The following is a 14,720-nucleotide window of genomic DNA, read 5'->3' as shown; positions in this document are numbered from 1 at the left end:
GCGGCCGCCCCCCCCCCGCGCCGTCCCACCAAGCGCAGCGCCACTCGGACCCCGGGGACCCGCCGGGAGGGCGCGGGGGGCGCGGGGGCGGCGCGGGGCGGGACGCGGCGGCGCGGGTGTCCCCCTGGCCCAGAGAGTGGAAGGCGCGAGCAGCCTTGGCTCCGAGTGGCCGCGGCGGTGGGCAGTGCTCGAGTCTCCTCCCTTCGGCCGGCGTCAGGTTGGTGGCGGGAGGAGGGGACGACTTCGGGCGCGGGGAGGGGGCGCCCTGCTCTGGGGCCATGACCGAGCCCGGAAGCGCGGAGCCCGAGACCGGGGTAACTGCTGCGGCATCGCGCTTGCCTTTCTCTGGGGGGAGGTGGATCATCGGGGTGCGCGGCGCGGGGCTCCCCCGCGGGGCCAGAGCGGAGTAGGGGGCTGCAGTCTAGGAGGGAAGACGCGCCCCGGAGTTCGCCCTAAGGATGGCTGTCCGCCGCCGCTCGGGGCGGCCTGCTGGGTGACGTCCGAGTGAGTGGCGGGTGGGGAGGTGGGGGGGTAGGGGGGAGGTGGGGGGGTAGGGGGGAGGGGGGGGGGGGTAGGGGTGGGGTGGGGGGGTCACCTGGTGCCACCATAGAGGGTAAGAGGGAGGGAAGAGGACCAATGAAACCCCACAGAGAGGCCAGGGAGACAAGGCCGAGGCTCCAAGAGGAGAAACTGGCAAAGAACTTGCCGGAGCAAAACGAAACTAACATTGGCCAAGGCCTGCTCGGTGAGATACTTCGCTCCTAGGGCCTTACTGACTTCTCACAACAACCCTACGGAGTAGGCCAGAAACTTTACATTTCGAGAGCAGACAGACAGGCCTAGCTGGTCACCCCACGGGCACACCAAGCAATTGAGGCCCATCGGATCTGCCTCGGTTTACCTGGCTCCACCCCAAAGCCTCATGCTTTTCAAAATAATTGCCTTTGTTTTTAATTAACCTATTTAATTATAAGGTTATAGCGTTTGGTTTTTAACAATGGGCCGTGTTTAACAACCAGGCGACATCATTCCTGAAAAATCTTAACAACTGGTCCTTGCAAGCTGGTGGCTCACCCCTGCTCCTAAGCCGCTTTTGCATTCGTGTTACATATGTCCCGAATGCTTTTTCTCCTCTCCCTTGGAAAGGCTCTTTTTTATTCTGAAATAATGCTAGTCTCACAGGCAGTTGAGACATTCATACTTTGACAAGCATTTGGCCTCCAGAATCTTCCGAACTTTGTGCTTGGCCCTGACGTGGGGGGGGGGGGGGTACCAGGACGGAGCAGACTAGGGGGAAGTCCTCGAGGATAGCCCAGTCTGCCTGGAGCCCTTCTTCTTCCAGGGCCTCCCCCCCAGATGGCAGCCTGGGGCTCACACTTCCCCTAGTGGGTATAGACACTCGTGAGATACAGCTAGGGCTGTCCTGTGGGTCCTGGAGTCCTTCACTCCCAGAGCACCCCCACCTGAGGTGGTCCAGGCTTGGCAAGCGGGGCCAGGACCTGGGCCCCGCCCTTCGGTGACACACAACCTGCTCCCCAGACCCTCACCTGCCTCCTGCAGTCCTTTGTGAGAACTGACCATAAAGCGGGGGTGGGGGTGGGGGGAGGGGTGGGGGGGTGGTGGGGGGAGGCCAGGCCAGGTGACCCCAGACCTCCCAAGTCCCACCCAATCCTGAAATTCTTAAGATTCTAGATGTGTTGTTGTTGTTGTTGTTGTTGTTGTTGTTGAAAGGCCACCTATGGGAATAACTTTTCAGAAATCATTGGGTTTTTATTAAGCCGTTTTTAATGATTATTGACACCGGCCATTTGTAGTGCATTGTGATGGCCCCTCAACAGTCATTAACTGTTCATTAATCTCCACTGTAAGAGCTGAAGGTTGGAAGCTCCATTATAAGAAGTGAAAATGGCTGGGGAGCCTACCATGCCCGCCCTCGCACGGCTAGTTAAGGAGCCGAGTGATTCGCACTGACTTGAGGCCGGGGCTCTGATTCCCAGTCCAGGGTTCTTTCTACTCTAAATGGATCCTTGGATAGAAAACCAGGAGCCCCAAGAATCCCAGGGGGCAGGAGCCACTGTGGTTCCCAGATGGGTTCTTTAAGAAGGGACCCACAGCATCCGCCAACACTATTCAGCTGTGGTAGGACCCACGGGCACTGAGATGGCCCCTTAGCCAAAAAAAAAGCCACCTCGGGGCAGCTTCCTCATCCTGAAGGTCAAGCCGCAGTTTCCTGGGCCCCTGGAAAAGTCAAATCAGTTTGCACGCACTTCCTCCTCCTCCAGGAAGACTTCCCACTTCCTCTGCTCCCACCCTAGGCTGAGGTATCGGTCCCTGGTGCTTGCACTGAACCCCAGACTTTCTTCAATGATGCTGTCCTTTGGGCAGGCCCGTGGCCTGTCTTTACCCGCCACAGCCCCCCGCCCCCCCGGGGCCTGGCAACGTTAAGAGTTTCTCAGTGGCCAGCACAAGGCCTGGCCTCGTGGGTGGAGTTGAGTTCCTAAAAGCCAGACTGGGAGAGGCCGGGTACGAGGCGTAACACTGTGGACTGATTAGGCCCTGGTCATCACCGACCCGAGGCTGGGGAAGAGGTCCAGCCTCCGGAGCTGACCAGCTGTGTGAGCAAGGCCAAAGCACATCTCTAGTTGCCTCGCGCAGAAGGCAGACATTGTCATATGCCCACCACTAAAGGCCACGGGGCTTAGCGTGTGGCCTGGCCCACAAAGCACCTCTTCTCTCCCCACCCCTTCTCTGTGGCAGGACGGCCTGGTATGGATGGTAAGGCCGTGCCCTGCCAACGGGGTATGGGGGTTGACCTGCGGCTCAGGCTCCACCCACCCAGTCACGTGCCCTGACGGAAGGGGCACCTTTCCCTAACCCCCGCGGAGGCACCTGAGGAACTAGGGGCTGTCTGTACAGGTGCCCAACACATTCAGGGCATCCTGGCCCTGGCAGGCTGTGGCCTGCGTGTCATGTCGTGGGCTGTGTGTACTCTCAGTGGCTGGCCCACAGGGGAGTGGAAGGGACGGGATGGGACGGGGCGGGGGGGGGGGGGCCTGCACAGCACTGGCCAGCAAGAGTCAGGATTCTGGTGTCGCCACCACTTTAGCTGTTGACCTTGGCCACTGGAGCCTTTAAACTTCAGCGCCGCCCTCCGTGACAGTGAGAATATCCCCTACCAACCTTCCGGAGGCTACTTGTCCGGGGAATAATTGAGAGCCTACTCTGTGTCCTGCAGGGTTCCGAGGTATTGTGAGATGAAATGATACATAGCAAGGAGTCAGTAAATTCAGCTACTATTTCCCGTGAGGCTGCTTATATAAACGTTTGACGAAGAAGTTTACGAATTCCACCAGGGACCTTGGGGAGGGGCTGAGACTTTGCCCCCTGCTTGCCTTCCTGTGCTTGAACCTGACCCCGGCAAGCAGCGATGAAGGGTCCGCCTGGCCCCCTCCAAGGGGTCAGGGTCATTCCGTTGCTCTTCCCCGTGTAGGTGTCCTGGGTGGGAGGGAGGGGGAGGGGAGGCCCCGGTGACCAAAGTCTGCCCCTGGGGTTGCCTCTGCCGGTTTTCTGTGTTCCCTGGACTCTGCCCTCCCGGGGCTCCACCGCCCCTGCGGGCTAGTGCCAGACCCAGCGGTGCGGGCATCTGCAGCGACCTGGCCGGCCTCTTCCTCGATTCCCTCCTGACATCCTCCCTGTCGCCCAGGCTTGCAGCCCCGGTGTCGCCGCCGCCGCCACCATGCCCCCACAGCAGCTCTTCCGCGCGCTCGTGTCGGCGCAGTGGGTGGCCGAGGCGCTGCGGACCCCGCGCGCGGGACAGCCCCTGCAGCTGCTAGACGCCTCCTGGTACCTGCCCAAGCTGGGCCGCGACGCGCGCCGCGAGTTCGAGGAGCGCCACATCCCCGGCGCCGCCTTCTTCGACATCGATCAGTGCAGCGACCGCACGTCCCCTTACGACCACATGCTGCCCAGCGCGGCGCACTTCGCGGAGTACGCGGGCCACCTGGGCGTGGGCGCCGCCACCCACGTCGTGATCTACGACGCCAGCGACCAGGGCCTGTACTCTGCGCCGCGCGTCTGGTGGATGTTCCGCGCCTTCGGCCACCGCACCGTGTCGCTGCTCGACGGCGGCTTGCGCCACTGGCTCCGCCTGGGTCTCCCGCTGAGCTCGGGGAAGAGCCGCCCGGCGCCCGCCGAGTTCCGAGCCTCGCTTGACCCCGCCTTCGTCAAGACGTACGAGGACATGAAGGAGAACCTTGAATCCCGGCGCTTCCAGGTGGTGGACGCCCGCGCCGCCGGCCGGTTCCGCGGCACCGAGCCCGAGCCCCGAGACGGTAACAAACACGCGCGAAGGGGCGGGAGGTCACCTGGGGCGCGGGGCCAGGGACGCGCTGAGCCCTGCCTCGGCCTCGCCTTTGAAGGACGCCGCATGGGGCGGGGGCGTGAGATGTGGTTTCCAGTCGTCTCACTCTCTGAGCCTCCCTGGCTTTATTCCTTAAAAGTGGACACGAACACTTGCTTTGCCCCAGACTCATTGGGAACCCAGGGCGCCCTGTATTAAGGTGAGAAGCCAAACAGCCCCACCCCAATTCTGCGGATGTAGGGCGGTCTCTGCGTAACAGGAGGGGCGGCAGGAAAAGCCCCCAAAGGGATGGGGCCTGATCGGGTGTACCCAACCCCGCTGTTGATGGAGGCAGACTGGGGGAGGAGGAGGGGGAGGAGTCTGGGGTAGGGGAGTGGATGAAAGGCCCCTAAGAGGGGTCGAGGCTTGCAGAGGGCAGGAGAGAGGGGCCGCGCGCGGTATCACCGGCCCCAGGTTGGAGAGAAACTGAATAGAGGTGGCTGCTGGCCTGGGTTAGAGCAGAGCCCTGTGTCTGGGAGCTGAATTCTCCAGGCAAGGAGACCACAGGGAAGCCCTGGATGACGTGGGCAGGGCTCCCTGCAAACGTGTAGGCCAATGGCCACGGTCGTGTGAGCCTTTCAATGACCGCGACAGATGGGTGCTGTCATTGTACCCAGGAGGAAATGGAGTCTCAGAATGGCTACCTTGCTGGAGGTCAGGAAGCAGCCCGGCCAGGCGCTGGGGCGGTACATTTAACTGCAGTGAGCAAGCAGTCATTACCCAGCCTTTTGTCTCTCGTGCCTTTTTCAGGGGGGATGCGAGGAAGTTGCTACTTGGTCTTGGGAGTCTGTCCTTGAATGGCATCCGCCTCCCTACTGCCCCTGAATGAGGGTGGGGCTTCTATTCAGTGCTTACAAAGCAGCTTGGGCCCGTCCTCTTACTGTTTCACATGGCCCCAGGGTAAGGGTCCGCCCTGCTCCCCGTGCATCCCCGAAGACTGACCCAAAAGCTGGCATGGGATCAACGTCCCAGAGAGATCTGGGGACTCGAGAAGGACCCCGCTACATGGAACCATGCAGAGCAGTGTTGACCTGAGATCCGACCGTAGGGCACTGCTGATAGCCAGCCATTTTGGAACCCGCATAGGTGACAATTTTATGTGGTTCCACCTTGAACCTGTTAGGGCCTTCAGCTCAGCCCTTTGGGGGAGGGGGTGGGGGCAGTGAGCCACTTGGCCGGTCACCTAATCTAATCTCTGAACTGCAGCGTTTGCGCGTGCAAAATAAGAGGAGAAAACAGGGCTTGGTAGGGATGCGGTGAGCGTCAAATGCCAAACGAGAAGACATGTATAGAGCGCTCAGCACACATAAGGTGCCCTCAAGGAGGGTGACGTAATTCCTGTGTGCTTCGTCCGTGCTTATGGCCCTTTACAGAGGCGCTTAAATGCTCACCTCTCCTGCTTGCTCACCTGTAAAGGAAGAGACGATGGCACACACCTAGCAGGCTTGTGTAGAGACCGACCGAGCCAGTGCGCGTAAAAGCTGGGTCTAGATCAGTGGAGGGCATCACATCGTTGCCGTCGTTCAGCGGGGTGGGGGAAGCCTGCTTTGCTTGGTGGGGTTCGAGGCGCGGGGACAGCCCTGCTCGGACAGCGGCCAACCTGGGTCGAGAGCTTGCTCTCCTTCCTTGCTCCAGTTTGGTCTCTACATGATGTCTCTCAGTGAGCCTTTGCTGCACCTAACTGGGGGTGCAGGGCGCATTCCAACCTCACCACGGGCTCAGAGCGCTGGCTGGGCGCTAAGGTCTAGCAATAACTGTCGACACGGGTCCGCAGCTCTCTGTAGGAGTGTCACCCGCTGCAGGGGGAAATCGAGGCAGAAGCCACGAGGCTAGAGCCTCACCCTAGAGTCTGAACGGCCGGGATTTTTGAATCATGGGCTGTGAGGGTTTATTTTGTTGCGAGTCTCAGTCCTTGGTGTGAAAATGGGAATATTACTAACACCTGCCTCGCAGAGGGTGGTGAAACCAAATGACCGGGTTTAGGGCAATGACCCTCTTTATGAACAGCTAGGATCAAAATGATCTTTTGAAAACGGAAGTCTGGTGTCCCCTTGCAGTCAGGTCAAAGCCCTACATCTTTTTTTTTTTTTTTTTTAATATTTATTTATTTTTGAGAGAGAAAGAGACAGAATGTGAGTGGGAGAGGGGCAGAGAGCAGAGACAAAGAATCTGAAGCAGGCTCCAGGCCCTGAGCTGTCAGCACAGAGCCCGACATGGGGCTCGAACCCATGAACTGAGAGATCATGACCTGAGCCGAAGTTAAACGCTCAACCCACTGAGCCACTCGGGTGCCCCAAAGCCCTACATCTTAATCCAGGCCTGTTACGGTGTTCCCGTGCCTGCTGGTTCCTCTTGGGCCTCGACCTCCCCCCATGTCTGGGCTTTGGCCCAATGACTTTTACCCCCTCTAAAGACTCCCTTCCCCAGCCTGGCGTGCCCTCAGCCCCCACTGCCCAGACCTCTCTACCTGATAGAACCCTGCTCACCCTCAGCGCCTTCTCAGAGAAGCTTCCCTGCCCTCGCAGCCTGGTGGTTAACAGCCCCAGCTCTGGGGCCCCTCTGACTCGGGCAAGTTAGTCTGTGTGCCTCACGCTCCTCGTCTGTGTAAAAGGGAGGATGATCATTTCTGTCCCCTAGAGTCTGGGGGGGAGAAAATACAGCAGAGGGGCTCCTCACGGTGCCCGGCACAAAGTAAGCGCTCAGTGACACCAGCTATCATGATTACTGTTTTTTGTTTTTTGGGTTTTTTTTAACGTTTTTATTCATTTTTGAGACAGAGAGAGACAGAGCATGAACGGGGGAGGGTCAGAGAGAGGGAGACACAGAAGCGGAAGCAGGCTCCAGGCTCTGAGCTGTCAGCACAGAACCCGACGCGGGGCTCGAACTCACGGACCGCAAGATCATGACCCGAGCCGAAGTCGGCCGCTTAACCGACTGAGCCACCCAGGCACCCCTCGTGATTACTGTTAATACCTCTTATAATATGCCTCCATAACCCCCCCCGCAGGGTGTAACACCCTCATGCTCGTAATGGCTCAGTTAGGCTCAGTTATTGCCTGTCTGCCCTGCCAGATCAGTTTCTGTAGGGCAAGTGCAATGACTCCTGGCCAGGCGGAGGGAGGGCTTACTTATCTTTGTTGCCCCCAGGGCGCACAGGTGATCGGGGAAACTGGGGGCAGAGTGAGGCTCTGGTGGGGTCTGAGTCTTGGGTTCCAATTCTAGCCAGCAATTTGCTGGATGCGGGACCTTGGGCAGTACGGAACCTCAGCATCTCTGTCCGTAAAACGGGAATGCCTGTGAATAGCGCCTGGGTTGCCTGGCTGGGAGGACTACACGAGATGATGCACATAGAGGGTTAGCGCCGTGGGCGCACGGGAGGCTCTCAGTACCCAGGGGCCATTCATACCCCCTTTGTGTGTGTTCCCTCCTTCCTGCCCTCCTGCTGCAGGCATCGAACCTGGCCACATCCCCGGCACTGTGAACATCCCCTTCACGGACTTCCTGACCCAGGAGGGCCTGGAGAAGAGCCCCGAGGAGATCCGCCGTCTGTTCCGGGAAAAGAAGGTGGATTTGTCCCAGCCACTGGTGGCCACGTGCGGCTCCGGCGTCACAGCCTGCCACGTGGCACTGGGGGCCTACGTCTGCGGCAAGCCCGACGTGGCCATCTATGATGGCTCCTGGGTAGAGTGGTACATGCGTGCCCAGCCAGAGGACGTCATCTCCGAGGGCCGGGGGAAGACCCACTGAGGGCAGGGTCAGGACACGGGAGGCAGCGCCCGGCCTGGTTGTTCTGACTCTGCCTCGACCGAGAGAGTGTTTCTTCCTGCAAGTCAGGTGGCGCAGAGGGCGACATCCCAGAGGCCAGGGGTTCTGTCGACCTGCGGGCTCCCAGCCGAGGCCGGAGAGAAGGTGGTGGTGGGACAGAGGGAGGCAGTGCCCCAGGTGCTGAGCGGGGGGTCCTGCCTCCCTTCTGTTTTCCCTGTTGAGGAAATAAAACAGCACAGCGCCAAATGCTTCCAACTGTGGGGCTGCCTGGTTTTCCTAAGGAGCCGGTAGTCCAGAATGCCCAGCAAAGGGAGCTCGGTGGAGCCTGAGGGTCTGGGGGATCCTGCCCCTGCCTTCCGAGCAGGGCTGGAGCCCCAGAGCCCTTCTAGTCCTGTGAGCAGAATGCCCCCAGCCAACCATCCTCCACCCCATAATGCTGGGGGTCTCCCCTTCTGACTTCTGGGCTATTGAGAGGTGAATCTTGCTGTGATAAGGAAAACCTCTGCCTACCCCCCAAACCCCCCACTCCGGGCCCAAGGGTCGAGGCTCTATCTTCTTCCTTCTGTATTTGTCCTTTGCGCAGAGATGGAAATGGTGTCTGAGAAGGCCCCAGATGGCCCCTGCCTGCAGCCAGGTCACCCCTCCCCGTCTCCAAGCCCCCAAAGAACCCCTCAGTAGTAGACGGGCCGCATCCGTCGGTACTGGGGAAAACCCTAGAAGAATGAAACCAGAGGGGGCGTTGACTTACCCAAGGTCACACGATGGATTACAACAGAGCTGGACCAGACCCAGATTTCCCGAACTCCGAACTTACTCTTCTTTGTACCTGCGACCCCCCCCCCGCCCCCCGCCGCCCATCACATTTCCTCTGACACTGAGTCACCTCCCAAGTCCACGGGCAAGAGGGAGCCGATAGGATAGTATCGGGTTTTCTGAATGAGAGCTCTAAATTAAGTCCCAACCTCTCTGAGTCTGTTTCCTCACCTGTAAAAGGGAAATAATGCGTACCTCAGGAGGAGGATGTCAGACAAAGGTTTCGGCATTGCGGAGTCCCATTTCTCGAGCTCAGGGTTTCACAACCTCAGCGCTCCTGACGTTCAGGCGGGATAATTCTTTGTTGCCGAGGCTGTCCTGTGCAATGTAGGACGTTTAGCAGCATGTCTGGCCCCCAGCCAGTAGTACGGACCGGTTGTGACAACCAACAAACGTCTCCAGGCATCACCAAGTATCCCCCGGGAGGCAAAAATCACCCTCAATTGAGAACCACTGCTTTAGGAGCAAATAGCAGTTGAGCACAGCAGTCAGAAACAGTGTAGACAAGGACTCCCAACGTGGAGGGGATCCTTCATCACGCCCCCTCCCCCTGGAGGCTGAGTTTAGCCGTCCAGAAAGCTCCTTCCTTTTATACTTCCTTTTTATGCTTCCAAGCCTCATTTTCTCTCCTGGAAACGTCCCCGCCTCTTTGCTTCAGGGAGAGGGCTTCGTCTACAGATGCATGTGAGTTCGGATCTGGCTTCTGTCTCAGCTGCCCCGTACAAGGCTGCCTGACCTTGGACACTGCTGAGCCTCTCTGGGCCTCAGTTTCTTCATCGTTAAAAAGGGAGTCATCACATTTTCCTTGAGAAATACGGGGATTAAATGAGAGAATGCACTGAAACCGCTTAGCTTGGTGCTGGGCACGGAGTAAATATCAAGTGTTCCTGTTATTTTTTTTATTTTATTTTATTATTTAAAAAAAATTTTTTTAATTTATTTTGAGAGAGCGAGAGCAGGGGAGGGGCAGAGAGAGAGAGGGAGACACAGAATCGGAAACAGGCTCCAGGATCTGAGCCGTGAGCACAGAGCCCGACTTGGGGCTCGAACTCACAAACCCTGAGATCTCGACCTGAGCTGAGCCACCCAGGTGCCCCGCCCCCTGTTTTTTTTTTTTTTTTTAAAGGACTTTTACTTACGCGGCATGTTGAGTGCCTCTTGTACGTCTGCGTTCAGGGAGAGGGGACAGTGAATAGGAGAATTATGTTCCTGCCCTGGTAAAGCTTCCCAACCAGGGAGTAAAACTGGCCCGTGCTACCATATTTCCGGAAGGAAGGGAGCAGTACCATGAAGTGATGACAGACTCCTGTTAGAAATGGGAAAAACAAGATCGGAGAGGTTGAGCGATTTGCCCAAGGGCACACAGCTAGTTTGAGAGCAGGGCCTCACCTGCAGTTAGAAATTGCAGGGGAGACGCCCCCCCAGTGGGTCTTGCCCGGGGTGGTTTTCCAGATTTCACGATTAAGGGAGAATGGAGTGTAACGCAGGGTTTGGACACACCAGTGACAAGCTCAGGGAGGACGGCCACGTGTCTCCCAGCTCCGCGAGGAGACCCTCTGAGCTGTGGGGTTCTGAGCCAGGGGTTCAGCTAGGCTCCCCTTCCCTTCCCTGGGTCCTCCTCCCAGCAAGGAACCCAGGCTGATCCGAGCTGAGACTTTTCCTCCTGGGAAGGTCCTGGATGGGTCTGGACAGGTTCAGAGAAGGGCCCAGAGGCAGGAGAAAGGAAATGGAGCCTCGCCTTTCTAGGATTCCCAGAGCCGCCTTTTTGAGGAGTTGGCCGGGCTCCGCCCTCAGCCCCTTCAAGTCTGAACTCCCAGAATAATTAACCACTCACGGCAGGGTCCTGGCCTCTGCCAGAGCCCATCCTACCCACCGGCTGTGTTCCCGGCAGGAACTTGCCACCCTGGATAACAAGGATGATGAAATTTTCGTCCGCTTGGCAAATATTTGCCGGAACACCCCTCCTGTGTCAGGGACAGTCCGAAGTTTCCCAGCCTCGTCTAACCGGCTGCACTGGGACGTGTTCACTCCTTGGATCGTTGCCACGAGGGATCAGGGCCCGAAGCCCCCACCCCGCACATGGCGGACTGAATAATGAATCCGTCCCGGGGGCCGTGGAAGCAGGGCTGCACGTGGCCCCCGAGAGGTCTGCCTTCCAGATCCTTCAGGCCCGGGGCGGGGCTCAAGTCGCCCAGGCTGAGAAATGAGAGCAAATGCTAGATGTGATGTCAGGTAAGGTAAAGTTCAAAACAATATCAGGTGTCACTCCCGCTGGAATCACCCAGCTACACGAGCACAATAGAGGTTTATTCTTAACTCGTGGGGAATGAGTCATTCAGGAAGAGATGAGATTTTTAGGTTACCGAAGCTTTATCATTTTAAGCACTGAAAGGTCTAACATATTTACCTGTTGGAGGGGGAGCATGCTGTACCGGGGGCATCTGAGCACTCAGCGGCTACTGATACCTTCTGGGGGCGCTTTGCCCCTAAACTAAATGGCCCCAACTGCCGTGTGACTCTCCAGGTCCTTGCAAGTCTGGATTATTCTTGCTGACTGTCCTTCCCGGTTACTGGCATGTTCTCCAGAGTCTCTGCCTGCTTCTAGGTGGGCCCACGCTCTCTGGGTAACAGATAAGCCATTTTGGTGGCTTAACCCACTTTGCTCAACCAGTCGCTCTCAAATCTGGGCCCCCAGCAGCTCGCTGGGCCCGGATCCCTATTTATTTCAGACCCCCGTGTCCGCTGCCTGCTGGTACCCTAACCCTGCTCCCCTGTCCATGTTCCCTGTCTCAGGACGCGAGGCCACCACCCCAGACCTGGCAGTGAGTCTCCAGATTCTACCTCCGTGGGTCTAACCCAGTACCTGCCCCACAGGATCAGATTTATACAAAGAACTGGGAACAAAGCCCAGCCCAGGAAGCACCACATAGATGCGTTATTACTGTAACTGACACGCTGTGCTGCCCCTCACTCCTGCCTCCCTGTGACGGCCTATACACCCTCGACGGTGCCTATCTTATCTATGGTTCTCCTCCTGGCCCTAGCACCGTGACTGATGTGCACAGGTCTTCGTGAATGTTTGCCATCCACATCCATACCCTGGCGGGGCTGAGAGAGACCCTAATAATCCCTCCTATTTACCCAGCACCTTCTTTGCCAGGGAGGATGCTGTTTTTGTATTCATTGGATCCGTAACCCTGAGAACCCGTGTTCTTCTCCCCCATTTTACAGAGAAGGAGCGTCGGGCCTTAGAGAGGGGGCAGGACGGTTAGGGCGAGGATCGGAGTCCTGGAGGCAATGAGTTCACGGCCCTAATATTTCGCCGAAGGCACGAGCCACGCTCCAGAATGTGTGGCCCAGAACGAGGCAGGAGGGGCCCGCCGGAGTCCCCGGGCCAGGGTATCAGCGAGGCTTCCCGGGGCTGGTGCGTGGGGATTTATTCCCCCACCGAGGCTGGCTGTGTCTGCTCTTTCCTCTTCCCCTGCCAGCTTCTGCTTCCTGGCACAGACTTTCCCCATTTCTGAACCGTGAAAGGTTTGAAACGCAGTTACAAGCCCATGAAGAGAACAAACCAAGTAGAGTTCGGTACCAGACCCATGACGGCTCTTCCGACAGCCCGCGGCTACAAACGCGGCGCCCGTGGCTTCACACGATTCTGGGAGAGGTGAGGTGCGGGATGTGATGGGCAGGGACAGACAGAAACAGCTAGAGACTGCAGTGGGCCAGGCAAGAACTTCCGGCCACCAGGAGCTGCTCTGGGCACCGCTGGGAGCAGAGCTGGAGACGTCCCCTGGGGAGGTATGTGACCTCTGGCTTGCCCACCCTCACTCCCCGCTGGCTCCTCGCTCCCCTGGCCCTGAGCAACTTCTCAGGTGCCTGGTTGCCCTTCATGGGCCTGGTACTCATGTCCGGCCTCCGCCATCTTGATTCGGCCCTTGACCTGACTCGCTGTGGGGTCTGCTCTGGTAGCTCCCATCTGACAAGAGAATGCCACTAAGAAATGCAGAAGAGGGGCGCCTGGGTGGTTCAGCTGGTTGAGCGTCCGACTTCAGGTCGGGTCACGATCCCGCGCTTCGTGGGTTCGAGCCCCGCGTCGGGCTCTGTGCGGACCGCTCAGAGCCTGAAGCCTGCTTCGGATTCTGTGTCTCTCTCTCTCTCTCTGCCCCTCCCCTGCTTGTACTCTGTCTCTCTCTCTCTCAAGAATAAATAAAACATCAAAAAAATTTTTTGAGAATATAGAGGAAATGATGGAATTCGAAAAAAAAATCACAATTCGGCCATCTCCATAGTACTTATTATAGCAAGAATCATCAATGGGGGCCCCTGGGTGGCTCAGTCGTTTAAGCGTCCAACTCTTGATTTTGGTTCAGGTCATGATCTTGGGTTCGAGGCCTGCATGTTGGGCTCTGGGCTGACAGCGCAGAGCCTGCTTGGGATTCTCTCTCTCTCTCTCTCTCTCTCTCTCTCTCTCTCTGTCCCTCTCTGCCCCTCCCCTGCTTGTGCGCTCTCTCTCTCCAAATAAATAAGTAAACCTAAAAGAAAAAAAGAACCATCCACGAATATTAAAATTAAGGATGAGATAAATGTGTTTGCTGGAAAATAGGATATTAAGAGAGCCTCAGCGTATCTCCCCACCAAGACGCTGAGACACTCAAAGCGCGAGAGAGGAACTGTACCGATCAGCGGCTTGACTGACACCGCGTTAAGTGATCAGTTCACTTTACCAGTGATGGCATAAACTGACAGGTGTACCTCGTGCCGGGGGGGGGGGGGGGGGCCCTGAGCGCACAGCCTCGCCGCTCTGATATTCCTGCCAAACACGCACACAATGAGCGTAATCGTCAGGAAATCTCAGACAAACCCAAACTGAAGGCATTCTACAAAATACACAGCGTCTTCCCCCCAAAAAATGGGAGACGGAGCAAGACCGAGGAATCATTCCACATCAGAAGACTAAAGCGACAGGCCAGCGGAGTGGAACCCTTTCTGGAGGGGAGCCTCAAGTACTCCCCGCCCCCCTTTGGCCGCAAAGGACATTAGCAGGACAACTCGTTTCCTGACGCGGGTAATTGTACCTCGGGCACAGAAGAGAACTGTAGAACTGTCCCGATCTGTAGATCACCCTGAAGAGTTGAAGAGCGAAAGGCCACTAACGCCATGACTTCCTCGCCAACGGTTCAGAAAAACGAGAAAAGGAGGGACGGAGAATGAAAGAGCACATGTAGTAAACAAAAAAAAAAAAAAAAAAGAAAGAAAATGTGAACGTTTGGTGACTCTTGAGTGAAGCCTCCGCCAGTCTGGTATTATTTTTGCGGCTTTGCTCAAAGTCTGAGAGTGCCGCAAAAGAAAATGCTATTTTTTAAACGCAGGCTCTTCTGATCCGGTTCCAGCCAGGGCTGCCAACGGCACCCACATTCTAAAACGAGGTGCTAGACCTTCTAAAGCAGCGCTTCCAACCCAGGTGGCTGGGAACTAGTTTTAGAAGCCTCGGGAGACCGTGCCTCCCACCTACGGCGGCGGAGACAGATGCCATCGGGAGCAGCTGGCAGGCAGAGGGGGGCTCTCTCCACAGGGAGGTGTTGGGGTGCTGTGGGTCTTTACTTCTCCCGCCCCGTGGGGGGGGGGGTGGTGCTCCCCTCCCTGAAGGCTGAGTAAGAGGGTTTTCCACGAGGCCATCTGCAGAGCCTGGCCTTTGTGCCCTGGATTGGGGGTTGGGGGCACAGGCGTGGCAGGGGGGCACAGG

The 14,720-nt window shown here is 57.6% G+C and overlaps 1 protein-coding gene across 3 annotated transcripts; it reads left to right on the top strand.

The window, feature by feature from the left end:
- The first annotated feature begins 121 nt into the window (after nt 1-121).
- MPST (mercaptopyruvate sulfurtransferase) lies at nt 122-9,821 on the top strand. 3 transcript variants are annotated; one of them, XM_040490905.1, is made up of 3 exons: nt 122-217; nt 3,704-4,331; nt 7,848-9,821. In XM_040490905.1, exons 2-3 carry the CDS (start codon nt 3,737-3,739, stop codon nt 8,144-8,146), a joined length of 894 nt encoding a protein of 297 aa, XP_040346839.1. In that variant the 5' UTR covers nt 122-217; nt 3,704-3,736; the 3' UTR covers nt 8,147-9,821. The 3 variants fall into 3 exon arrangements, with proteins under 3 accessions (XP_040346839.1, XP_040346837.1, XP_040346838.1); XM_040490903.1 differs by lacking the exon at nt 122-217 and adding an exon at nt 219-314; XM_040490904.1 differs by lacking the exon at nt 122-217 and adding an exon at nt 248-504.
- Nucleotides 9,822-14,720: the final 4,899 nt, after the last annotated feature.

This window comes from Herpailurus yagouaroundi, unplaced genomic scaffold (assembly GCF_014898765.1).
Source record: "Herpailurus yagouaroundi ecotype Mexico unplaced genomic scaffold, PumYag 182, whole genome shotgun sequence".
NCBI classification, from domain to species: domain Eukaryota; kingdom Metazoa; phylum Chordata; class Mammalia; order Carnivora; family Felidae; genus Herpailurus; species Herpailurus yagouaroundi.
This window is presented reverse-complemented; position numbering and strand designations above follow the sequence as displayed.